The 26,271-nt window shown below is 46.3% G+C and overlaps 2 protein-coding genes across 3 annotated transcripts in view; both read right to left on the bottom strand.

Annotated features, from left to right (window-relative positions):
* znf385b (zinc finger protein 385B) overlaps positions 1 to 17,740 on the bottom strand; it is an 82,840-nt gene extending 65,100 nt beyond the window's left edge. Inside the window, exon 1 of the mRNA XM_076264277.1 lies at positions 17,465 to 17,740. The gene's annotated coding sequence lies outside the window, so the exon portion shown is untranslated. The remainder of the gene's footprint in view (positions 1 to 17,464) is intronic.
* Positions 17,741 to 20,092: 2,352 nt separating this feature from the next.
* Positions 20,093 to 26,271, bottom strand: part of cwc22 (CWC22 spliceosome associated protein) — a 38,607-nt gene continuing 32,428 nt past the window's right edge. For both annotated transcript variants that reach the window (XM_076264275.1, XM_076264276.1), the window contains exons 16-21: positions 24,304 to 24,381; positions 23,970 to 24,122; positions 23,599 to 23,726; positions 23,386 to 23,487; positions 23,069 to 23,259; positions 20,093 to 21,709 (exon numbers count right to left, since the gene is read on the bottom strand). In XM_076264275.1, coding sequence (XP_076120390.1) covers positions 20,874 to 21,709; positions 23,069 to 23,259; positions 23,386 to 23,487; positions 23,599 to 23,726; positions 23,970 to 24,122; positions 24,304 to 24,381 — 1,488 coding nt within the window. In that variant the 3' untranslated portion in view covers positions 20,093 to 20,873. The remainder of the gene's footprint in view (positions 21,710 to 23,068; positions 23,260 to 23,385; positions 23,488 to 23,598; positions 23,727 to 23,969; positions 24,123 to 24,303; positions 24,382 to 26,271) is intronic.

Here is a 26,271-nt window from a genome sequence, read left to right as displayed (position 1 = left end):
CTGCTCAGTGAGAGGCACCCTACGAATGTTATGTATAATGCATGATGTGTTTTTTTTCCTGCCAGCACTGGTGCCCTGAGTGAACATGGATCAACTTTTATATAATACATAATGCATGAGCATGTCCGCTAATCAGGTACATTACATCAACAGGCCTGCGCATGTTTCTGTGAAAGGATTTCCTCGTAAATGGCAGCCCACCGCGCTGCGCTGCACTGCACCGAGCCGAACATCAACTTGTCTATAGGCAACACTGTTCCAAACAGACACAGTGATTTCAGTTCAGTCTCCAAATCTCAACCAAAAGCTGAGAATCTGTGGGATAAGACTGAACGAGCCAAGTGAGGTTGATATCGACTTGTAGCCAATTTGACAGAGCTGGTGTGAAGCATTGGGAAAAACCCTGAAATGCTTTCAGCACCTTGTAGAGAACATGTCTGACATAATTGGACTCCCATACGGGTGCAGCACAATAGGAGGAGGGTGCTGTCCTTTTTTCGTCACAGCATAGCATTTTAAAAGTGGCCAACATTATTGCTGAAATGTCTCCTGTGTGTGGTGTGTGGTGTGTGTGTGTGTGTTTGCGATTAACCAGCAACCCCGCTGCACCCTCACTCCATGTCTGAGGAGGTTGTGTTGACTGACCATGAACCACAGATCAATTGATTCAAAACAAAAGCAACTGCAGCATATTTTTTCCCCACATTTCTGTGTGTGGTGTGTGTGTGTATCTATGTGTGTGTGTGTGTGTGTGTTTGGGGGATGGGCAGGCTTGGAGGGTAGCCTAGGCTATAAACTCTTTGCCAGCAACATTTTCAAACCACATTTTCTCAGGAAATCTGGCGCAGTGGGACCAGACAAATATTACAAATTCGCCCCAGACTACACGCCATGAAGCGCCAGTCAGAATCACCTGAGCCCCCATGAGACCAGAGGCAACCATACTCTGAAAACAACATGACTAAGCAAACAAAAAAGTCCCACTTCTCTTTTGGAACAGCTTTTTTTGGAGTGCGGTGAAAGTAGTCACTGCACACCACCACATCGCGTTCCCTCTTCCAGTTCCCCACCCTACTTGACTGTGTTAGGCGGGGAGAGAGCCGTCCCGCTGTTCCTATTCTTCCCTTAGGGTCGCCACTCTCCGCAGCACAACACACTGACAAGCTTCATGATGAGAGGCTCTCAGCACTGCATCGCACGCAACGGGGGCCGCCGCGCAGTGGAGGCCCAGCATCCTGTCATATCATAATGGACATAGGGGACGCGAAGCAGTGGGCGTCCGCCGGCACGAATGGATGGGCGAACCCCTTGGGCAGCACTTCAACCCACTGAGCCAAAGACAGAACAAAGTGGCTTCCTGCTCACCGCATCTACATTTTCATTACCTTCATACAGTCTAGCAAGATACTTATCCGACTCGGAGAACAGTTAAGGTACGCAACCGTGGCGACCGGCTGCATCATTATCTCCACGGGAAATGGTATGGATTTTCTGCATTTTTGTGGGTGTGTGTGAAAGTTGGTTCACACAGAATCTTTAAGCCGACGGTCTTAGCGTTGATTCTCTCTGACAGTGTTCCCAAACTGTCAGGCTCTCGCAGGGCGCTAATCACCCAGCGACTCATTCGCATGCCATTACCTCCTTGCGCCTCGTCTTCAGCATGCTAGCCGTGTAGCACCTGTTTCCCCCCATGGCATTAATAAACCAGCCTCACGCCTAGCTCCCCATAGAACTCATTTGCCCACAAATTGCACAGCGCTGCTCAAAGGTCAGGTGATAACAGCTTAACACAAACGGAATATGATAAGTGTCAGTCTTTGATCATGTCAAACGGCGACCGGAGGGGCTGGATGTGACCCTCTGAGCGTCCTTCAGCGTTTTCTCAACAAGGGAAGAATGTTATTCCCAGCCCACCCCCTCCCTGACCCCCAACCCACCCCCTCCCTGACCCCCAACCCATCAACCTCTCCCCGCCTGACACGCGACCCCTCCGTCTCTACCTCCCCCCAGCTTTTAGAGAGGGGATCTGCTCACCCAGGCATGGCAAAGTGCAATCAGCGGTGGGAATCGAATCAGAGGTGAGGCAACAGGATGTTAATCAGCCGCTCACAGTCCACCGCTCCCAGAAATGACAGGTGAACAAAACCTGAAGCGAGTCAACATAGCGTCTTCATCTGAAGACAAAAAAAACGACAGAATGAGGTCACCAAGGCACAATTGAATTTAGGTGAATTTAGTGGCAATTCCAATGCAGTGCACACCTCTTTAGACTAACAGATTTTTTTTAAAAACACAAATTTTGTGGGGTTTTTTGCTATGGAATGAATATGGTGTAAGGTTATACCTATCCAACCAGATGTTGAATAAGTATAGTCTAAATGTATCTATCAAACCAAGACCAGACATTGTGTTGTCACTACACTGATAACATGTACTTAGACAGGCCACGGCTTTCCCCCATCATGGTCTTCACATGAGAGAGCTGTAGAAAGATGTTCTTAGTGTGACAGACACTTCTTAGTTATGGCTATGCAACCCAACCATCATCACTCACTGCATTTGTGTATTGAACATTGCCTGTACCCAGCCATCAAGCCATCAAAGCATAGTTAGAGCTAGAGGATTGTGTCAGATGAGGGAGCCGTTGAAATGTCTCCTGTGTTGAAACAGACTCATTCACATATGAAGGGGGCAACAACACCTTTCAAAGGCAAGCAGTGACAAAGCAGTACACTGATAAAATCTCTCACACACACGCACGCACGCACACACACACACACATACACAACCATAACATAACACAACCAGACACACACATAAACACATACCAGCATACACCCTCTCTTTCCTCTCTCTGCCATCTGTCTTGTCTGTTTCTCTCAGAGTGCTAAAGGAAAGACTGAGGACATTGCAGCCAGACAGCTTTCCACTTGCTCCTATAACACAAGTCTCCAGTGAGGGTCATTTGTGTTGCTCTCTCACATGTGAAACATCTGGGACGGGGAGATTTGTTAATGTCTGGGTGGGAAACGGCCCCTCCTCCTCCTCTCCTTCTCCCCTTCTTTTCTCCTTCTCCTCTAACACCTCCTGCCACCCACCTCCAGGAGGGAGAGAGGGAGTGGTGTGGAGAGGAGGGGGGGGGTTGTTTCACTTGTTTAATGTGATGGCAGACGTCTCCAGCGAGGCTTGCTAGGCACTGCCAACACACCGGAGGATGGGGATGTTCTGGCGCTATTAATAACCTACAGCGTTCCATTTGCAGAGCTGCGGGAATCACACACAGGCTTGTCCTTCCCTTGACCTTCTGACGACATTGGATCCTCGTCCTCGTCCTTGACTCTGTGTCCTCACTGGTGCCTACAGGAATGTCTGACACCGGCTGAAAATACGAGGGACCTGAAAAAAGCTCTGCTTGCGACTGCACCGGGTTGCCGTGAGAAATGTCCTAGAAATGACCTCTGTCTGTGTGTGTGTGTGTGTGTGTGTGTGTGTGTGTGGTGACAAACAGGCAGATAAAATCTGCTTAGAGAGCGGTAACGGACCGCACCTGGCATGCAGGTCAGGTGTGGGAAAGTGGCTCAGGTCATTAGGCTCAGAACGGAAGACTGAGATAAACTACCGCTGGGTTCAGACATGAGAACAGACAAAGTGAGTGTGTAGCAGCCTGTGCAGGCTCTCTCTAATCCTAGAAGCAACCACTACACAATGGACTAATACATTACCATTACTATTGTTGAAATGAACTGATATGTTTGCCTCTGAATCCAAATGGTATAAGAACTTCAGGTCAGTAGTATAAATACACAGAGCTTAATTTGCACTCCAACAAACTTACAAATGCATAAACAGGATTTTGATTGATAGTAGACGTGTCTAGTAAACAAACAAGGTGCAAATATACAGCAGTCTATATGTAGAGATAATGAATTCTTCAAAAAATGGTCAGATACTACCAAGAAAGGGTAGTATTCAGGAAAAACAATGATTTCTTGGTTTGTTTTCACAATATGGTTTTGAAAGGCATCCAGTGATCCACTGCACCAAATAAGGGCTGCATCTACTCCTCGGTCAACTCCTACGCTGTGTGTGTGTGTGTGTGTGTGTGTGTGTGTGTGTCTGACTGTCTGTCTGTCCAGGGCCTGCGCTGACCACACAGCTGCTGCCAGATGTATGCTTCAGTTAGAGCTCAAAACCACCGGCACGTGGACGCTCTTAGTGACCCATGCCATCAGCTTACCACTAAAGCACACACAGACACACACACACACACACACACACAAACACACACACACACACACACACACACACACACACACACACACACACAGCTTACAAAACAAAACAACAAAGTTTTTTTTTAGGAATCACTCGAGATCAGGATGACATGGCACAGTATGTTGAGAGAGTGTGTTGTGCAGAGAGGATTTGTTGCTTAGAATACACTCCCCCTGCTGACAAGTCCCTTCTAAGCTGCTGGCTACGAGAGGTCAAGAACTGCTGAGCTTCAAAGGAGTACTATTTGTTTGTCTGTCCTAACATGTTTCCAGAGTCTGCCCCAAAGCTGGACCCTCTCACAAAGGTGCTGAGAAAAAAACTGTGAATAATTTCTGTGTAAAGTAGATCCTTCCTGTGCTTAGCTTGGCACATTCAGCAAAGGCAATGTAATATATTTGTGTGTGTGTGTGCGTGCGTGCGTGTGTGTGTGTGTGTCTTTAATGCCAGCTCTGTCAACAGGAAACCATGACACACTTGCTTTAAGAGTGTCAACATAATGTTTCAATTCAGTCCCTGCGCTCCCCACGAGACCGTTAAGTGCTGAACATAACTGATGCATCACACAGAGGATTCAGACAACTAAAGCCCTCCTGAGCTTAATTTGCTTTCAAGCACAGCTGCTGACCTAAAAGTAAGGGATAGCCAAGAAAAAAAAAATGTTTAGAAAATGATCTTTTTTTGATGAAATGGGGCCATTTTTCATTAGCCTAGCAAAGGTTGTCAGATAATGAAGCGAGGCTCCACTGGGGATTTGGGAGCACACTTGGGGGCCATGAGGGAGTTATGAGTCCTCTGCGCTTCTCTCTCAGCACTTCCAGGCCTCCTGACATCAACCCCATTACAACCCCCTTTGTCACTGCTGTTTTTTTCTGTAGTGAGAGGCTGTAAAGAGACTCATGGTAATGTTTTAACCCTCCATGCATGCAGTTATGGAGGAAACACCTCAACTCCTCTGCACAGGAACAACCCAAACACAATGATATACTCGCACAACATTTACACCATTCTCACACAGTTGATCATGACCTAAATTCCTCTGCATTCCTCCAATATCCCATCAGTTGAAAATCAATGCTGTGAGATGCGAGATTCAGTGCTGAAAAAATCCCAGCCTTGAGGAACAATATCCATCATATTGACCTCATGTATTCTCCCACTCTGTCATGTCATTTGAGGCCTGGCATGCCTGAGTGCACACTCACACATTCAAAAATCATTTGAGGGATTGACTGTACTTTAGCGGGAGACAACATTAGCTAAGCTAACATATCCCAGCTATTTATAGAGTGTCCAGGCTAATACCAATAGAGGTGATCTTAATGACCTTATATCCAGTCTAGACATCTACTATACTGCAAATGGAACATAATCCCATTACCCAAACTGCCGTAGTATAGCATCATTACACAGCAGATCAAGATGAAGATGGCATTAAGCAAAATACATTCTGTCTCTAGACATTAAATAAAACTCTTTGCTATATAATGAATGTGACTCTCTGATGTATATCAGCATGGTGACTGGGGTCAAACAACATAAATAGCATCCTTCTTAAAAAGGGCCATCTTCTGACCACCAGCATCTTCAGTTCAGTCTGAAGTGTATACAAAATGCAAACCTAACCGGCTTGTACGGTATATTCAGTGAACACACATTTCAAAGAAACTGAGGGCCTGTGTCCTGTGCTGTTTTAGATCATCAGAGCTCACTGTGTGTGTGTGTGTGTGTGTGTGTGTGTGCTTGGCAGGCCAAGTGTGTCCGTCCCTCTGCTGGGCTTTTGAGCGTTTTATTGTTGTGACCCACCGTGGGCACTGACGCCCTTGCACTGCTGTTGCGACTTGACAAAGCGTGTAATGATATATGTGTGCGATGAGTTCCATTTCATAGGCTGACAGTCACCTTGGACAAAGGCATCCGCTCCAGTGTGTACACACATCAATACATCTGCGCTATTTTGAGTTGTTCGGGGGCTGGGGATCGGGTGGGAGGGCTGATGATGTCTTTTTTTTTTTTTTTTGGAGCCAAATTCAGACTGGAGACATATAGGTCAGAGCACACGGCAAGGCAAATGAGGGGTGTGGAAGAGGAAAGAGAGGTGCCCCACAGTCCGAGTTTAGCAATGATGGAAGACACAGAAATGGACAAAGCACCCTGGTGTGAATGTGTGTGTGTGTGTGTGTGGAGGGGGTGGTTGATGGAGATAGAGAAAGTAAGAGACTAGATAAACAAATAACATCTCACTTCATGCAGTTCCTCCATCTCAGCAGGGGCTCTGGAGTCACCAAAGCCCAGTGAATGCCAGGAGGTCCAGGTCACAGTGCTCACTGGCAAAAGCTCACAGCTCTCTCAGACGGGAGTTGAACGTGACACTGTTACTGATAAACACGCACTGGAGGGAGCTCAACTCGGCATGGAGCGCCTCTCGCAGGGAAACCAGGAAAGAACTGGCCTTGACAGCTCATCTTGAGACACGTCCAGCCTGTCTGCTCTGCACTACAAAGAAACAACAATGCTAAAACCACACACACATAGCCTACACACACTAGAAACACATCTCCATTCACCCCTCAGCACAATGGAAAGCCTCCAAACCACTCTGTAACAGGACTGTGGTCCCCTCAGAGGTTTTCTCAAAGTTGGAGCACTGGCAGCCACATGAGCAATGCTGCCTGTCACACTGTGAGTAGGGGGGGGGGGGGGGGAGGGGGAGGAAGGAACAAGTCGGAGGCGGGCTAGAGGAGAAGAGGACGGGCGAACCGGAGGAGTCGTCGTGGCGGAGGTGTTCCATTCGGTGCGGCACGACACGATGCATACCGATAGCACAGCGCACGGCTAACACGGGGACAGATTTCCACGCCACGACGGGGGGTGGAAGTGAACTGGGGCGCCGCTCCAAGGCGACGTGCGCAGGCAACAGAACACGTCTCAGATGGTAACAGCGTGGGCCAGCGAGGAGAGTTGGAGGGTGGCGTTAGAAGGGGGAGTGGGGGTGGGTTGGGCTGAGGGTGGTGACGCGATGTAGAGCTGTCCAAGAACGGGCCCTGTTAGAGAAGCAATCGGGTGGGGGGACGCTGTTATTTGGCTAGGTGTGTTAAGGTTGGAATGACCTTGTCGTGGGACATCTTAATTAACCTGGCCTACTTCCACAAACACTAGGCGCTGTAAAAGGAGAGGAAAGATGAATAATTCATAACGCTCCACAACGTGATGCGAAGGGGAGGATTTTTTAAAATCAACAAAGCACACATGCAAATATGACTGAGAATGTAGTCTAGACGAGACTAGAAGTGAAGGACAAACAATATGTCAACAAAAAAAAAGTTCAATAATCATTCAAACTTTCAGGGAATCTAGTCAAGCATTCAAATCTGTTTCATGTATGCATGCTGTTCATGCTTGCAGGACTTACTTCGCACTGCAGATGCCTTTATCCACAGTGATGTGCAGTTCAAGATAGGCATGTGTTTGATCGTTAAACTGTGCTCCCTTGAGCACCCCTGAACTATGATCTTTAGTCTTCCAGTTGAGCTACAGAATCATGCAGCAAAATAAACAAGCACCCACTCTAAAGTCTTAACAATAACTCTCAGGGCTTAAAATTCATTTTTCTAAATGGGGAGGAATTCCCCCCTTATGTTATTCTTATAGGGGGGATTTACACAATTGGGGGGGGGGGGGCCCCCACCACCTTGACGTCATCAGTAATATTGAATATAGTAGTGGGATCATTCACAACAGTGGCCATCCTAGATTCTGCTTTACTCTCTCAACACACACTGAAAATGATGGCTTATGTGATATGTTTCTATTTCATATCTTTTTCAATTCATATAGAGTGTATTTAGTTAATAATGTATAGTATTTTACTAGTAATTACTAGTAGCTAAACATATTTAGTCATTTGAATGCTTCATATTGATTTTTAAACTATTACACTTAGGCATATCTTTAATGTGGTGTGTAGGTCTAATTGAGTGCACATTGGTGATGTGTAGGTGTAATTGAGTGCCTGTCACTTTAAGAAATACGTGAGAGTAATTAGCCTTCATCCTGGCGGTTTTAGGCTAGTGAATAAAAGTTGTGCATAGAGCATAAGGATATGTTGATGCAATTCATTATGTCTTCTATGTCATTAGATAAAATAAATGTTCAAAAAACTAACAAGTCGAAGACAATCTTTCTGGGATCAAGTGTTTTGCAATGTTCACTAATGATTTTAGTGAGCATTACTGGCAGACGTGATCTGAGCTAGCAGGATAGTTACCAAGGAGCTCTCTCCAGATGTAACAGTTTGCCATGGTTGCGTAGCCTATTTGCGTAAGCGCAAAGTGGTTCTCTCTCTCTGTGTGTGTGTGTGTGTGTCTGCGCCTTCATGAGGCTATGTTCAATTCAACTTGGTAGTTGATCGCACCGCATTCACGCCACTTCATGATTAGATTAACGTCATCAGACAGGCTGTAAAAGTGTATGCGGGAATTTCTCGCATTATGATGGCTAGAGTTGCGGAACTTGAACAAATTATGCGCAATACCCGCAATCTCGCAGTAAAATTTAGGCCCTGACTCTTGCATCCACAACTGAGCACTCTCAATGAAATATCCCCACCCCCATGCAGAAGGTCAAACAAAGCCAAAAAAAAAGATTTTTTTTTATTTCCATTTAACCCCTGGGGTGACGAGGTCCTGGCTATAGCCTAACCAATCAGGAATATGGAGCCTGATGTAATACTACTTCTATTTGTGTACAAAATGGGCAAATGGATTACAGGTTGAGGTTCATGTATCACACCACATGATGAAGGGGACAGTGAGTTATTTTCAATATCATAACATAGCCTTAAAAAAGGGACATGTTTGTCTGCAGCTGTTATGCATTCAGGATTTAGACTTAACCCCATTATTATCTCTTCGCTAGTAATCCGTCATGGACCAATTGTCTGAGAGATGGGGTTTCCAAAGCCTGGCCTTGGCTGTTAACCTACTTGCACAGCCCTTTCTGCTATAATTTGTACCTCAATGCAATCAGATTACTCTTAATCTAAATGACTTGCAGCCTCAGTGGATGCGCAAGGTTCCAAGTAGGCATCTGCAGAAGTGTACTAAACACCAAAACAGTTGGACCTTATAGCTTCGACCTATAGCCTACACAAGCTCATTCTATATGTATAGCTGTAGTGGTTGTCTGCAGTATAATGAGACTCCTACAGTATATGTGAGGCACTTGGGGGGTATCACATGGGGGCCTAGAAAATGCAGCAATTCATTCATGTATTCAGTGAATTGCTTTCGGACAGCGTCTCTGAGCTTGAACATAAATATTTGTGGGACACGTTAGCTCACAGCATGCCCCTGGGAAGGGCACAGACAAGCAGCAGATGACAGATGAGTGTGGCCACGGCCGTGTCCAGCAGCTACGCAGGGGAGGATACGCCACGCCATGGGACACCAGAGCCACCTCCCTCAGAGAATGGAAGTGATTCCAGGGATGAAATCATCTCTCAGTCTCCTATACACTGCCCCGGATGACAACCGAGGGAAGGATTGCAGGTTGCAGACCCGTTTGGATTACAACGATTCCCTTTTTATACCCTGGGACGATTCATGAAAGTTTAATTAGTGACGCACTTCTGCTAATGGAACTTCTCATCCCCACGTCTCATAATGTTACTCCAGACGGTAACACCCAGGCTACCGAGCGGTGGGAACGGAGCTGGGATACAGGGTCAGCCTTCTGCACTAATGTCACTGATCACATTAAATGCTACCCGCATTCTCAGTGACTGGTAAGCACTTACTGTTTATTTTTAGCCACTGACTGTAATATCTCCCCTGCACACTCTGGGCACTTTCTGCTCCGCTGATGGCGTCAGCCACGTTAACATACGGGCGCACATGATGCTGGCCCCCTCTCCGTTTCTCCACCGGTATCGGGATCTGGTGGTGTGAGTTTCCTCCCTCACACTCTGGTGTCACTGCTGAAAGGATTAGAGGTGCCTTAATGTTTCCCAGCTGTCATGCAGCCAAACCAGAGCTCCAGAAACCACAGACCTGCTCGCAAGGTGGCCCTGGGCTGGACTGTTTAACAAACACACATTTTTCAATTACTAGGTTCTAACTTCATTTCACTACTGTGCTCAGCACCTCTAATAATGTCTGACTCTTTGATCCTTCCTTTTGCGAAAATTCATGTAAATACATAACACCTTTTATATTTGCATCTCAACACTTTTAACACCCCTCCCCTCTCAACAGATATTTTAAACATCTGCACTCTGCACATAACTCAGACTAGACAAGCAGCACCCATTAAAAGCTCCAGTTTTACAAACCACAGAACAATGCTACGCTACTTCAAACAGCCATTTACTTTCAGTTCTCTGAATTCTGACCACTAACCTCAATATTCCCCCCCCTCATTGAAATGTAAATGCACCAGCAGCCATGACGTCTACATCCTGTCGTAGCCGCACAGTCACCCCTACAGCCAACGAGCAAAAGCTACTCACCCTCTCCTCCTCTCGCTGGCAAAGCACAAGTCTCCTCGAGAGCAGGACGACTTGCCGATAAGCCCGGCTGCCTGGACCAGGGCTGGGAAACGGATAAGGACAATCGCCTCCTGTCGGCTGAACTAATAGAGGATCAATTAGGAGACCTGACGTGCCGAGATTGGAGACACTTAAGGGAATAAAAAAAAGAATGAGTGATATGAGGCTCTTTCTGTGTAAGAATCTGAAATGATTTTGTATGTAAATGTTGAATGTTGAAAACTAGGCCAAGCCATGCAATATATGAAAAAACGAAAAGTGGAGCATTGTTTGCAAGGAGAGTCACTTGGGGGCTGATGTGTAGCCCTCTGATGTGTAATTTCTAGAAATGACCACGTAGCCCAGTGCTTTTCAGAGCAAACAACGATGTCCAGACTGGCTGATGGTAGTGGGAACTGACACAACGGTCACCAGCTCTGCTCACCAGCCCTGCTGCAGGGTCCACAAGAGTTTGCTTTTCAGAATAAAATGAGGAAGGAGCGGTTACATGCTGGATTAGAAAAAGACATCACCCTTCCAATGTTTCACATGGCACTATTCTTCATATTTTTAGATGAGCCATGGCACCTGCTTGTGTAATTTAATTTCTAAATCATAAGCACAGATCACATGAAGAGAACTTCATCATGCTAACATTGGGCATTGACACAAAATTAAATTACACAACGCAATGCATTGATTCTCAGGTATTTCTTTCGCCACAGAACACTTCCTTTTGGAAATTCAGTCGGAAAACAAAAGGAGTGTCACTCTAATTCCATGACACCAGTTACTGTTTGCTGTTTTTTTTCTTTATTATGATCTTTACCTTTTAAACTATTCTTTGACTATTTCCCTTCTATACTTTTATTTGCTATTACTGTTTGCTTTTGTTTATGTAAAGCACATTGAATGACCTCAGTGCATGAAATGCACTATATAAATAAACTTGACTTGACTTGTCCTGTGTCACCAGTGCAGTCTGGTACATAAGAGCACATCCGGTGACGATGATTCTGAGGTTGCTGACATCTTAATTGTTTTCCACATGCTTGTCATGAGAGGTTTGATCTTGGCAAGTCCTACCCTCTCCCATGAGCTTAGTGAAAAGAAATGTTTTTATATATAATTGTTTTGTTTTCTGTCTGGTAACTAACTACAGTATGACAGCTTTTAAAGTAGAACAGACACCTCTTCAGAGACAAATAACTAATAAAAATAGTCAGATAGCAGACCTTTCCACTGTAACCCAAACATAACTTGCAATCTCACTAGTCTACCATTCATCACCATATTTCACCAGACGGGCTGCGCGCCCCATCTGAGAGACCAATGAGATGGCAGAAAGCCACCTGTCATACACCGCGACCCTTATTTAATGAAGCTCACAAGAGGTAACCCAAGGGAATTCAAATTCACACGCACAAACCCTTTGTTAAAAAATACCTGACCCACCAAATGTATTTATATAACAAACAAAAGGAGTGGAAAGAGCTCTTCGCTGGCATACCACTTAAAACGGATCTCTCAGTCTCGTCTCTTCATCCCCCAGACACTTTACACGTTCCATGAGTTCACGATGACACACTCAAATATAAACACAGTGCAGACAGAACGCGGCGGGAATATATGAACCATGGCCCTTTACAAGCACACACAAACCGCATTAGCATTTCTCTTGGCAGGGTACGCGTCGTGTCTGTCGGTCAGGAGGTGATTCATTTGCATTGCAATAAATAACCAAAACAACATGCTATGACAAGTGAATGGAGTAAAGTGAGAGGGGGGTGCATAATGGATAGCATATGAATGAATGAATGAAACTACCAGCAGAGTGGGGTATTTGGAGTGGAAGAGGGGATCGAGGGGGGCGGGGCAACAGGGAGTTGTAGAAGCACTATCACAGAAGCCAGGGCGCCACAAAATAGAAACAGCCAGGGATGAAATATTCACAACAACGCATGTTGTCTTCTGACACAACATACAGAGGCAGTCTCCACATGAGGGGAGTGTTCCTGTGATTTATTTATTTACCCCCCCCCCCCCCCCCCCCCAACACACACACACACACACACACACACACACACACACACACACACCTCACCCGGGACCAGAAATAGCCACAACCCTGTCAGGAACGGCAGTCCGAGAGTGATTCATTACCCCTTTAGAAAGTGGAGTCTTTTCGCCTCTTTCCACCCTCCAGGTTTTGCCTCTGCTCTGTACTCTCACCACCTAGACCCTCACCACCACCACTACCACCACCCCTTTGCTAATTACTGGAACTAGCTGACCTTCCCAATATCCTAGTTTCCTAGACACGGTTATCATTTGTTAAACTCCGCAGAGACACACTGGATGTGGAGGCAATTTATTTCTGCCCCATTCCTACCCTTTTTAAGAGTGGCAGCCCCTGGGCCTAACCAGGAGTAAAAATAAATGTGAGGTCAGCTGGCATGTGCAGCTCCGACAGTGATGGAGGTGAGCGGTGGCACTGCAGCGAGTTCTAATTTACTTTACATAATAGGAACATATTAGCCAGGTAATGTAGATGCCGAATGCCGTTGTAATTGTGACCTTGTGACAGCGGGGGGTTCCTGTGAGTTATGACTTCCCAAATCAACAGTGGTAATTCACTGCTGACGGAAAAAGGAAAAAAAAACCTCGAAAAAAAAGTCGACGCATATTGTGTCCGCTCAAAGAAATGCACTCTGCGTGTTACAACTTGTAACAGTCCACAAAATAACTCGTACAGAGCAGTCCACAAAATAACTCGTACAGAGCAGTCCACAAAATAACTCCCGCTACACAAAGCATGTGGCTTTCTCTCTGCCATAATAATAGATTGTCAACATATGAAGAAAGCTCAGCAGATTGCTGCTGCCTGTATCAATTTATGTGGGACTCAGGCCATAATAAAAATTCTTCCCGTAAAATACAACAATCACGTTAAAATTACAGGTGCAGGCTTGCGCAGAATGTCTACCTAGTCAATTCATAGATCACTTTCATGCAACACTGAGGAGGTGCATAAATCACCTCAGACAGAATGGGACTAATTACCAGTCACCTTATACAGGCATTTCACACAGGCACACTAAACCCCACACAAAACATCTATAATATACCCAAAGAACGGCAACTCATCAATATGGGCTATACATTAACAGATAAAGAGTAAATTAAAGTAAAGAAAAGGCACACAGGGGTTCTGTAATGAATTCAGTCACTTGCTAATGATCATTGAGGAGGAAGAAAATAGACTATGGGTATATCTCGGTGGAACAGGCAGGCACAGAAGAATGTCTTCACCTAACCATAGAAGCAAGCACATATGCCCCTGTGGTGCTTGTGTAAGAATTTTCTCTTTAGTTTATTTTCTCCTGTAAAACACACACTGTTTCACATCCCATGACTCTTCGTGTTCTCATAAGGACCAGGAGCAAACGAGTTGATGTCTGACGGCAGATTTCACACACCTTTGATTCCTCGCACGAGGCTGCCGAATTACGCCATGCACAAACCCCGCACGACAAGCACCATCCAAGGGCCCCCCCTCCTCTCCTGAATGTCTTTCTGGCCGCAAGCAAAGGTTGCAGCAGCACACACTGAGGTGAAGCGTATGACAGCACGTCTACCGGCCTGCTTACATCGCCTCTGATCCGTCAAGCCTTTTTCACACAATTGGTCCACAGTGGCCGCGCAGTCTGACGTGAGGCTGGCAAAAGGAGAGCCTCGAGCGGCCTTTGAAGCCATCCCTGTGTGGCAGGCAGATTTCTGTGAACTTGCGAAAGATAATGTAAGCACATTGCATGCACAAAAAGAGGGGCGAAAAGCATCCCACTTTTAGGTATAAGCACTACCCAGAGTCTATTTGGGATCCTCTGTTTACACAGAGCTTGTCACACCTGAGGACAAGCTAATTAGATCAGTGACACTGGAAGATATTTAATCCAGCGATTTGCCTCGGTGGAAAGTTACACTATGAGATTCGGTTTATTTTTAAAACATGTCTGAGGCTTTTTGGCAGCCATAAAACATGAATACCAGAGTTTGGTTCTAAATGTCTTCACTGTTACTCCTTAAATGGACTCTAAAGGGCATGTTAGGACTCCCTGATAAAACATTCACCTGCTGACATGGGACAGTGATTTGCTGTTGATTGTATTTTTTTATGAGGTGAACAGTAAGCATGTCCATTATGTGTCCACCCACAACAAACAAAAGCCTGTGTGTCCTAGCCCATCAAGTTTATTTTGATGCTCGAGCTGAGCCGCGACATATACACCGTTTAACTGTCCTCACCTCCACCTAATAAAATTCAGCCACCCCCCCCCCCCCCCCCCGTGCCATGCAACCCCATAAATCAGCCTTCATGAGACAACAACGTGGCCCAGTTCAATCTGCCAAGTGCTCTGGTCTGCAGCCAAGCGAGCTCCCATGTGTTTGCACACACTGGACCCCACCTCTCCAAGGCCCAGATGAGCCAGTTGGAGAACACACGCACACGCACACACACACACAACACAACACAACACAACACACACAGAGCACCACTGCTGCTCTGCATCGTTTCATCTCTTTGAAATGAGACTATGCTTTTTGACACGACTGCTGCCCTGGACGACATATGTGCATTCCCACAGGGTGTTGTTTGTGCAGTGCTCTGGTAGTGGTTTTGAGGGTTGAGTGGGTGGGCGAGTGGATTTATCTTTCACTTATGTATGTTGATTTATTCTCAAAACCAAAATGAGATGTTACTAGATATTTGGGGCAACCCCAATCTAAAATAGACAGCCAAACACCAAACAGCTTGCTTGCTTGCCAAGGTTAATTTCTGAAAGAACATATCCTGTGTATTCTTTCTAGTCTTTTTTGAAAAGGGGCGGGGATACAAACAGCTATGTTTATTTTTGCTTATATTAAAGGAGACAGGGATTCAGGTCTCTTTCAAAACAGAAGAATGCCATTTCGTGCTCGTGAGATGATGGAGGCACACTCTTGCCTCTTGCCTCAAGAGACAAAATCAACAGAGAGAAGGAAATAAAGAGTGTGAATAAAGTGAATATGGATAGGCTTGGGGTACTGCTTTGACAACTTAACAACTGAAACAATTACATATTGTGCATTTCATTCCATTAAATTCAACTAATCTCACCACTACAAACTGGGCTTCCCTAAAAAAATATATCAAATGATGAAACACAAAGATCTATTTATTTGCAGTCAAGCAGATGGTTGATAATCACATTTTCAAGTAACATTTTCATGTTCACTTAAAAATAATAAATAGGCGTACGTTGGTTGTACTGCTGCATGGCAGCTATAAACTATAAACATGCATGCCAGCAATACTATTATAGGCAACAATAACATTTATATTTGGTTCAGAGATTCTGTTTTCACTTTTGTATCAAAAATTGTTCAGCCTGGACTCCACAGAGGCGGCATTTCAAGCTAAATTTCAGACAAGGTCATGTTGTACTTTTTTTCTAATAAACATGTAAATGTGGACCCCTTGCTGACCTTCACCGTTACGCTTTATATAATTCACCAGTCTTTCTGAAGCCACCTGTTAAATACCCCGAAAAAAATGTATATTTTTTGTTCTCTTTTTGAATGCTGCAATAGGCCACAGATATGAGTTAAACTCGCGATGTGTATTTACGCAAAATATATTGCAAATGCAAAATCAGTGGTCAACAGAAGATTAGCGGTGGTCCCTTTAATGATGAACTCCACACGGCTAGCCTACTGGTCAAACTGATTCATACTTGACGGGTCAAGATAAACAGAGACTAGTGACCAGTGTCCTATCATGGTGAAGTTATTACATCATTATTGACAAAATAACTCCATTGCTCCTCCAGAATTACGCTCTCTCTCAAAGTCCAAATGTTTAACAATGAAATAGTGCAGGGAGAACACGTAATCGACTTGGACACGCCATCATTTGAAACCTGTAACAGTGCCCATCCGACTCCAGTGGAAGAGGCATCATTATTGCATAGGCTGAGCTTCATTACAGTGACGAGAATATCTCGTCGCACTTTAGTCTGCTATGTTCATACCTAAGCACGCTTCTGTCCCTCGTATGTGGCGGTAAAATCAAAGACAAAACAGCGAAATCAGAAGCTAACCGCACGTGCTTCAATGAACTACAAACTATAGCAGGGCAACTGTTAACTCGAACCATTAGGATAACCCACAGAGCAAACAGCATACCCTAAAACCACACGATATGTGTGCGTTAGTGATGTAGGCTATAGTAGTAACAATGTAGTAAGTCTTCATACATCTGAAAAATGATTAAAACTCCAAAAGCAGCAGCAGGCTGTTGTACGTACGCTATGTCAACCAATTATTCCCCACAATCGTCTAACTTTACGCACCAACAATGGATTCTGCCCAACCTTACTACACCATTAAAACCGACTTAAATTTACATTTAACGAATGACTGATAATATTTTATTTAACCACTGTCAAATCCGAGGACAGGAAAAGAGTGCTATCACTCCGCGAATCTATCTACAGCACGTAATCCATGCTTTCTGAAATGTTGACAATAACATCAGTTATATGAACCGAGGTCTACTTGAGAACGTTACTTTTTGCTTGGCTGATTAACCGTAGCTCAGGCTACATGCCATATCCAAGGTATTACCTGTGCTGCAGTTGGTGTCCGGAAACTTCAGTGTACTTCGTTGTCTAGTAGCAGGTTGCACGGTCCACAAAGGCTTGTACTAACTCGCTGCGTTTGACAGCGAGGTGCCGCGTCCTGGTTAGACTCGGAAATCTCCACGCATGCTCATCCCGATCCCTTAAGGGGCAACAGTACCTGAGCACATCATAGTAGTATGTCCTACTTATCCGTGGTGGAATCTCTCATTGAAGCAATGTCACTGTAATTCATTAGGTTAGATACTTATAGCTCGTTCAACATGGTCGTGGAAAAGCTAAATCACCACACCTCAAACATGTCATCTCACCAGTAGGCCTGTCTAAAAATAAGAAGGCTTTAATTTCCTTTCTCATTAATATAATGTTGACTATGTAGGAGGAAGAAAATAAATAAAAAGCAACACATGTTTAGTTAATGAGCACTGGATGATTATGTGCGTGCATAGGGATTTTATAGAGGGGGTGCGCTCTCAAAGACATGGCAATTAGGACATCCATCCACCCTATTAATACCAACCCGTGCAACAACAGGAAAGAAATCAGCTCTGATCAAAACTCCTGACACCCTGCCTACGGCACTTCCTGCAATCTAAACTGTTGTGACTAAGAGTTGGACGGAGTGGAGGTAGTGATTATGGGCGTGTTTGTTTTATGTTGCATCTGAACCCCGTAAGTGCCATGGTGAATAATAGTTGCTAGCCTATTGAGTTTTACGCTTGCGTTTGTTTACAATAGTTCTATGTACTGAGACAGGTCTAGAGGAGCATCAGACCCCAAATTGCATGCTATGGAAATGGTCACACAGTAAAGCCTTATTTTAGAATTTAAACACAGGGCTTTCGAAAGCCACCCACACACAACTCCACCCTCTCATAGATTTCCTGTGGTGATGTTGGTCTGTGATTACACCCATGCATTTTAGGTCCGTCTTACTCTTCTTCAACCTAAAGGAGTCCAGGATGGAAACCATCCCGAACTAAGCCTATATCGCCATCTTAGGAAATTCAAGTGTGGGCAAGATTTTTTGAAGAGAAGACTCCATCTCACCCGTTTTCTGCAAACGCAGGCTGGGGCCTGATGTAAATCAGTTCTCCTTGTAGCCCAGGGGTAATCCAAAAATCGCGCTAATGGTCTCCTTGATGGATGACATCATTACCGGCGCGAGCGCAGGCTACCTGGGTCTGCTGCGGCGAAACGCTTCGGAGAAGTTTCGCCGGAATGGGGCCGGGAGTGATCAGTCTGAATACTGCCTGGCCCAGTGCTCTCTTCTGTATCTGATGTATTCTGTCTCCATACTGCAATTCCTTTGCCACTTTTACTGCATCGGGGACGAAATGAAATCAGGAGCGCTTAGGCTACTAATTTCAGCTATTTTCTTTTTAATCACACTTACCTATGGGTGAGCTACAGGGGATTGGTTGTTATTGAAAGATAAAGGTGTAAAACGAAACAATCTAAACGAAGACAACAGCGTCTAAAAAACGGGCTGAAAATAATTCCAAAACACGTTTCACTTAGTGCAAAATCCTGAGTCAGACATGCAAATAAGTGAAAGCGTGTGAACGGTAAGCCTGCACTTGTCTCCTGTGCAGGTCAACTGGCAGTGTACAGAGCCACTGTTGCTTTTCATCTCGCAGTCAGTCACGTTGGAGAAGGTGTCTCGGCGTGCCGACTCCGTAGCGCCAAGTCGAATGTCTGCAGTCAGAAATAACACGTCTAGCCCTTTGTGCTTTCGACGTGATGGGTGAGATTTTCCTCTCGAACAGGACTCGAGCTCAGTTTGACTTCTGCTGCTCTGCACCATTCAATCTGTTCCGCAGGGACACCATCCGTGGACCTCTAGGATCAAAATACCACACTATTTTTGGCATGGCAAGCAAATGTTGACATGAACAACGCTCAAACACTATGATAAAAATGTTAATGGCAGTGTATTGATTGAACTGAGCTAAACTTCACTAATGGATTCCCCCTGCTTCACATCAACTCGTTGGACATTACCAGCGGCAGTGTCCCCCACCATTCCCTCTCGTCAGATTAAGAACCACACTGAAGTCAGCCATTCCCCCAGTTCCCCATTCCACTGGGGTGGCTTTTGCATCCCATTAGCCTTAACTACAAAGGACGAGGACTTCCAAATGCACGTGCTCAGTCTGTTTTGCCCTTGGAGAAACTCTGTAAAGGTCAGTAAGAAACGAGATGGCTTCTAAGCATATCATGTTGGGAGGATCAATGAAGAACAGTACTGCAAGGGAGCAGCGTTTCATGTTGTGGGTTCCCTTCGTACACGAGGCATTCCGCCGCAGCAGTACACCGAAGGGTAGGAGAGACAAATCACAAGAACAGCACTGGCAAGATGCACGGTGTGCAGATGCCTCATCAGCTGACAGCATAGAGGCTTACGAGGCTGCATGGGCTTTCAACAGTTTCTAGCTTGAACACTGACTGAGCTTGGCTTTTTTATTCAGCACTTCCTGCCTTGTTCTTTAGACTAGACTTAAGGCATAGGGTACAACATAACTCTCGGCCATTTCTCAAAGCACTTAAGGCTACAGAGGGTTTATCATTAAGATCCTTGTATATTCACCTAACTAACAAGATGCAACATCGCTAAAAATGATAGACCATTTTTATTTAAATCCAAGGACAAGACATTACAAACACATTGATGTTACTCTGAGAAAATGCAAAAAAAACTCTATACACTATTAACATTTTTTTTCTTACTGTGTCATTGTGGCACAATAGGTTCTTCTCTGACACTGATACAAATTGCTATCTCACATTTCTGCAGCAAAACATGTCAATATCAGTACATCGATGGTGAATGAAGGAAAAAGAACAAAATGATAATGGAGAATTTTTAATGGCCCAACTGTTTGTCACAGTATATTAATAACCTCATCTGGAATTCCCAAAGATCAATATGACATTTAAAAACCACCTACTGGCAGCATCACTTGCCAGAGATATCCCACACATCGCTGAGTAATTAACCATGTTTACTCAGTTCAAATGCATGAGGGGAAAACAAAAAACCAACCCCAATGCAAATGCGTTAGACATGGTTCTGAAAAACCATCCTCCGGTCCTGGGGGATTTTGTACCTCAGGCTTCTGGCAAACCCTGTGGCAAACCCTGTACCACACCACTGTCCTGCACAAGGCTGTCACCACACTCTCAACAGGGCAGTTCTTTGTGGATTACTTCACAGGACTTTGCACGATGGCAATAAAAAGGGCTGTTCAAAAAAAAAAAAAAAAAAAATTAGAAAAAAACTTCTGAGGCGCCCAGTGACAGAGTGGGAGGAACAGAAAGTACAGAGCTGGTGTTGCTCAAAAGGAGACGTCTCATCGGCCCTCCGCTGCCCTCTTCTCAGTCCCCTCGAGGGTCTATCTCCTTCTCCTCGGCGATTCCTCCCTGCTCCGTTCCTCTCTCCTCCCCGAGTCGCGGTGACGGTCCGCGTACCTGTTCTCTTTGTATGACCTCTCCAGGCCGTTCCTGTTGCTGTCCTTGGGCTCGTTTGTCTCTTTCCGACTGCGGTCGCGCTCCCGCGACTTGGACCTCTCTCTGCTGCCACCGCGGCGCACGGGCTCCCTCTCCCTGCTCCGCCGTCGCTCGCGCTCCCTGTCGCGCTCCCGCTCGTGGTCCCCGTCTCTGCCGCGCTCGGTCGCCTGCGAGCCGTTCTTCATGCCGTCCTTGTGCCGGCGGTGTTCTTGCGGTGGCGGCGGCGGCTGCTGCTGCTGCCGGTCCTCGTCGTGCTCCCTCCCGCCCCGGTGGCCGTGCTGGTCCCTGTGCCCTGGGCGCTCACGCCCCTGCTCCTCCCGCTCACGATGGCGCGCGGGTGCTGGCGGCGGAGAGGATTCCTCCTCGACGCGGCGGCCTCTGTGTCGTGGCGGCGGAGAGGACTCTTCCTCGATGCGGCGGCCTCTGGGGTGTGCTGGCGGCGGCGGTGGGGGTGGTGAAGACTCATCTTCGTTGCGACGGCCCCTGTGACGCGGGGGGGCCTTGCGGGCCATGTCGGGTGACGGTGATAGCCTGCGACCGTCGCTGCTGCTCCCACGCTTCTCCTTCTGCTTAGCGCGTCTCTCCTCCTTCTCCTCTGGAGAACGCTGCTGGCGGGCGGCGGGCTTGCTAGATCCTTTCTTCTTCTTTTTCTTCTTGTCCTTCCCTTTGTCCTTCCTTCGACTCTGGCCCTTCTTCTTCTTCTTCTTTCTGGAGTCGGAATCTGCATCAGAGGGAAATATACGCTTGCCTTAGAATATGACAACAGACAGAGCTTTGAAATCGATGCCAAGTGGGCATCCAATACATATTATTTTGCCAACCCCCCCAATCCCTCCGAGAAACCTATTCCCAGTGTTTTGATGAAAAAGGAGGTCATTCAATGACGGTGCTGACATACATGCGATGAGAGGCCACTGCGGGGCCTGGGCAGAACTATGATGTGTACTGATGACAGATTGCCCTGTTGGTCATGGCTTCGAGAACCCCCCCTCTCTCACACACACACGCCTTGTTTACTCACGGTCCATCAATGCCTCGGCACTGACCAGAAGTCAACAGAGCAAGCTGGCCAACACAGAAGTGTCCGGCTGCGTTTGTTTGTATGCATGTGTATGTGTGCAAACAACGATTGGTGTTTGTGCATTCTGTTTAAATAATAATTATATTGTCCATCTGAGTAAGAGTCAAGTACTATTCAATCTAATGGTTTTCTCGTCCATTTGTTCATGCTTTAGAAATAAAAATGTAGGAATACATTTAAATAATGTAATATTGCATGTAAAAATATGTAAAACTCTAAATACTGCAAAGAAGAGAAAATAAGCTGCATCCAAACATTTGCATACTTTCCCTGTTTAGAATGGTAATTTAAACACCCAAATGAGATATTTTACTAACATGTAATATTTCACATCTACACAGTAAATTACCAAGATGAAATACTCTTTGGAGAGAAAAACTGTCCTTGCACATCTGCAGTGTCTAGGGAAAACTAAGATCCTCAGAGGGAGGGGGGTGTATGCAACTTAAAAAAAAAAAAAAAAAAAGTTCCCGTCATAATGGATCCAAACAGCCAGGTTGTCAATTAAAAATTTTTTAGTGACAAGTCATCTTAGCCAGGTCACGTCCTGACATTCTGAGGTCAGACTGCGCGACTCGGTGTGACATCAGCGAGGTCGACCGCTCGGCAGGGACCCAGAGAGAAAGGTCACCACCTCTGCCGACCTCAGTCAGAGCCAAGTAAGCGGAGGAGGGGCAAACAGGAAAGGCTCTATGGCTCTCTCTGACAGGAAGAGCAAACAAACACTGTTATGGCTCTCGAGTCGGTGTGAGAGCCGCGGCTCGAAAGATCGCAAATTAAACAAGTGCCACTTGGGTCACTTGTTTGTGCTGGAATGGGGCCTCCGAGTGAAAGCTGGAGAGCCGCAAACTCCCAAAAGATGAGAAGTGGAGGAGGGGGGAGGGGTGCCATTTTCAGAGAACAGTACTCCTACTGAGCACAGAAAGAGAGAGAGAGAGAGAGAGATACATAAGATATAGGTAGATAGATATAGAGAGAGGCTTTGCTCTTCGGTCTGACCTGAACTGCTACTGCTGCTGCTTGAGTCCGAGTCACTGGAATCGCTCGAATCACTGTCACTGCTGTCACTGCTGTCTGACGAGGAGTCTGAGGAGGACGACGAAGACGAGGAGGTGTCTGACGACTCCACTTCCTGCTGCTGAGTCATGATCATCTTGGGGGCGTTCTTCAGGTGTTCTCGGAGTTCGTCCCTGAAGGAGGGGAGATGCGAAAGGCAATCTTTCAGCAGCAAGCAGGGAAAGTGACAGAGAAACACACACACACACAGACACACACTATTGCAAGACACTAAAGCACTGAGGCCAAAGTACACTTACGTTAGTCCTCCCAGACCGATAGAGGTGAAGAAATTGATGGCGAAACGAGTGTTCCTGGGGTTATCGCGAGGAAAGAGGCCCTCAAAGAATGGCTGCAAGGTCCTGTAAGAAAACACAGACAGACACCAGGATAAACCTCTAGTTGCTATCCGCCATTTCCCATTTGTCATTTATGTTGTGAGATGCTTGAGGGAACAAATGATGACAACGTACAGATCCTTCAGCCTCTCGTTGAGCCTAGGCAGGCCCATGTAGGCGCAGAGCTCCTGGAACAAAATCTTGACAAAGATACGGCTGGACGACGTTGTGGTCTCCTCGCTCATCTTGATGCACTCCATAACCTGAGAGGGAAAAAAAACGTGTACAGCACTCAGCATCCCGGCAACCGAATTAGAACCTCAAAACAGCAGCCCACCTTCACCCGTCCCAGCCCATCAGGAAAAATCAATAGCATTTCAAGCCATATTGACTCGATGTTATCTGTAATATAATTATCGCAAAAAGGGGATGCATTATTTTATCGGAGCTGGCAAACTGCTGGTTCAGCTTGTTTCTCTTAAGTGAGTCGTTTTTCAGACACGTACGCTCCATGGGACGGAGTCGGTGTACAGAAGGTGCGCAAACATCCTGGCCACGTTGCGCAGCTTGTTGGTCTCCAGGCGATGGATGCTTTCGTACTGTTCCTGGAAGATGGCCTCAAAGCTCTCCATGTAGTCCTTCTTCAGCAAGCAGAACCGCTGAAAATGACAAAGGGAGCATTATTATACACAAACACTACACGGTACATACCCAAATATTTGTTTATGCCCACTGAGGCAGTACATGCAAATATAGCTACACAACATAATAGATTGTGCCAGATGTTATTCTCTACACACAGGCTGGACATAACACTAAAGGTTATTATCCGGTGCTTACCCCAGCAAGGAGCCCGAAGAACTTCTCATAGGTGCGCTGCTGCGCACAGCAGTCCAGGATCATGTTGCACAGCTCTTTCTGTGGGAGAGAACAGAAAGCCAAGAGGTTGAGCTCTATGCAGAGACCAAAGCTGGGGAGAGCGCTGTGCAATGCGGTAAAATGCTGTGCTGCCTGACTAAACCAGCCTGGACCGGTAGTGATGGTGGTGGTGGTGGTGGGGGTCGGGGGTTAGAGGTACACAGGAGAACCCCAGAGATACCGGGCAGGGCCCATCTGTTCAGGTTTTGATAGTCTCGCTTCACTTTGCTTTTCCGTCTCCAGCTGCCATCCCATCAGCCTGCCCATAACAGACCATCACCCTGCGAGGCACGAGAAATGGTCTGCTCTGCTCTGCTCTCAGGCACCCGGACCAGCCAGTGATCAATCTTCAAATTAAACTTCTGGAACGCAACTCTGGAACAACCAGGCGGGCGGGCAGGCCAGGCAGCCAATTTCTCTTTGGCGGTGGCAAAAATTGAGAGCGTGCTGAACTAAATTTTCTCAAGCTTCATTCTCCACGGAATGGAAAAATGAAAAAAGAAAAAAAAAGAAAAGCCCTACAAACAACAGTGACCTCTCTGCTGTAATAACAATAAGGTCCCCATTCAATTCAAGTTCGGAACCACACTTCTTTGCAAAAACAAACAATAAATTTGCTCACAAATTCAATGGGTACATCCGAGTACGTGGCCAGTCACAGTTGCTCAGATTTGTGCTGCCTGGAGGCCATACATTTTGTAGGGAGATGCCAGCCAGCGGAGACAGGCCACTCTGCAGCCCTTCGAGTCGGGAGACAGTAATAGTTATGGCAGCGCCATCCAACATGTCTCCCTTTGACAACACGCTGCAGGATGGCGTGCCGAAAGGAGCGAGAGGAGGATACATCAGGCGTGACAGGTAAGGGTAATGATCACAGGCCGTGCAAGCGAGATGGAACGCAGGATAACGGAAGACTCCGGGGCGCGGCGCAGGGCCCCCGTGACAGTCGACCCATGGAAGGTTGGCGACGGATCAATGCACGCAAATGATCAGAGGCGCTGTGTGCATGTCTTTCTCTCCCTTTCTATGTTCTCCAATCTCAGGTGGAAGCTCGCGTCAAAATGAGTTGTTAAAAGCTGAGCAGGGGCACCAGGCTCGAGAGGAACCTGGCCTTGGCCTGTGGCTCTGTCATTTGGAGCAGGAAAGACAGCATTTAGACGGGTCCAATTTCAAAACATCAGCAGAGTTTTTTTGTCGGGGCACAGTGTGGCTCCATCATAGTGACTATGAGAGAGGTTAAGCTAAGGTGAACAAGTTCCACCCGACCCTTTGACTCAGCTAATTCTTCATTTTCATGTGTGGGCAGGAAAGTCCTTCTTAATTAAACAGCTCTGAATCCATTGCCAGTATTAGGCTCCCATATTGGCTGTAGTGGAAATAAAATAGAAAAGGGAGATGGGGGGCTCGTGAAATGGTCACTGATTCAGTCATTATCTCGGCTAATGCCTCAATCCATCACCGGGGCCAAGGACTGTGGGAGCACACGCAAACCTGAGAGAGCCTGTCCAAGAGGGATCAAGGCAAACAAATCTGTTAAGGCGGAAGGGTCCGCAATCCCCCATCCCCCACACGTCCAAGGCAGTTGCCCCATCCCATCCCATTCCCCACCCCCAAGCAGTGTTGATCCAGGCAGGCAGACTGCAACTGGGTTGGGGGGGGGGGGGGGGTTTGCCTGCTGGGGCTAGCCAGCTCAGGAAGAGCAGGGATTACACGCTCATCAGCTACGTTTAGTTCGCCTGTCTCAGCACCTATGTCTCATCTCTCGCAGGAGGAGGACTGTGCACCAGTGTTGTAGTACTTGAGTCCGAGTCATTAGCTAAATTTAGACTCGTGACTTGACTTGGACTTGAGCATTGAATGACTCAAACTCGTGCATTCGCACTCGCGATA

This window comes from Alosa pseudoharengus, unplaced genomic scaffold, assembly GCF_046254945.1.
Source record: "Alosa pseudoharengus isolate Yale_2024_CS ecotype anadromous, Long Island Sound unplaced genomic scaffold, YU_APseudo_1.1 YU_APseudo_1.1_scf_3, whole genome shotgun sequence".
Lineage (NCBI taxonomy): Eukaryota > Metazoa > Chordata > Actinopteri > Clupeiformes > Clupeidae > Alosa > Alosa pseudoharengus.
The sequence above is the reverse complement of the archived record's forward strand: the minus strand, read 5'-3'. Positions and strand labels throughout refer to the sequence as shown.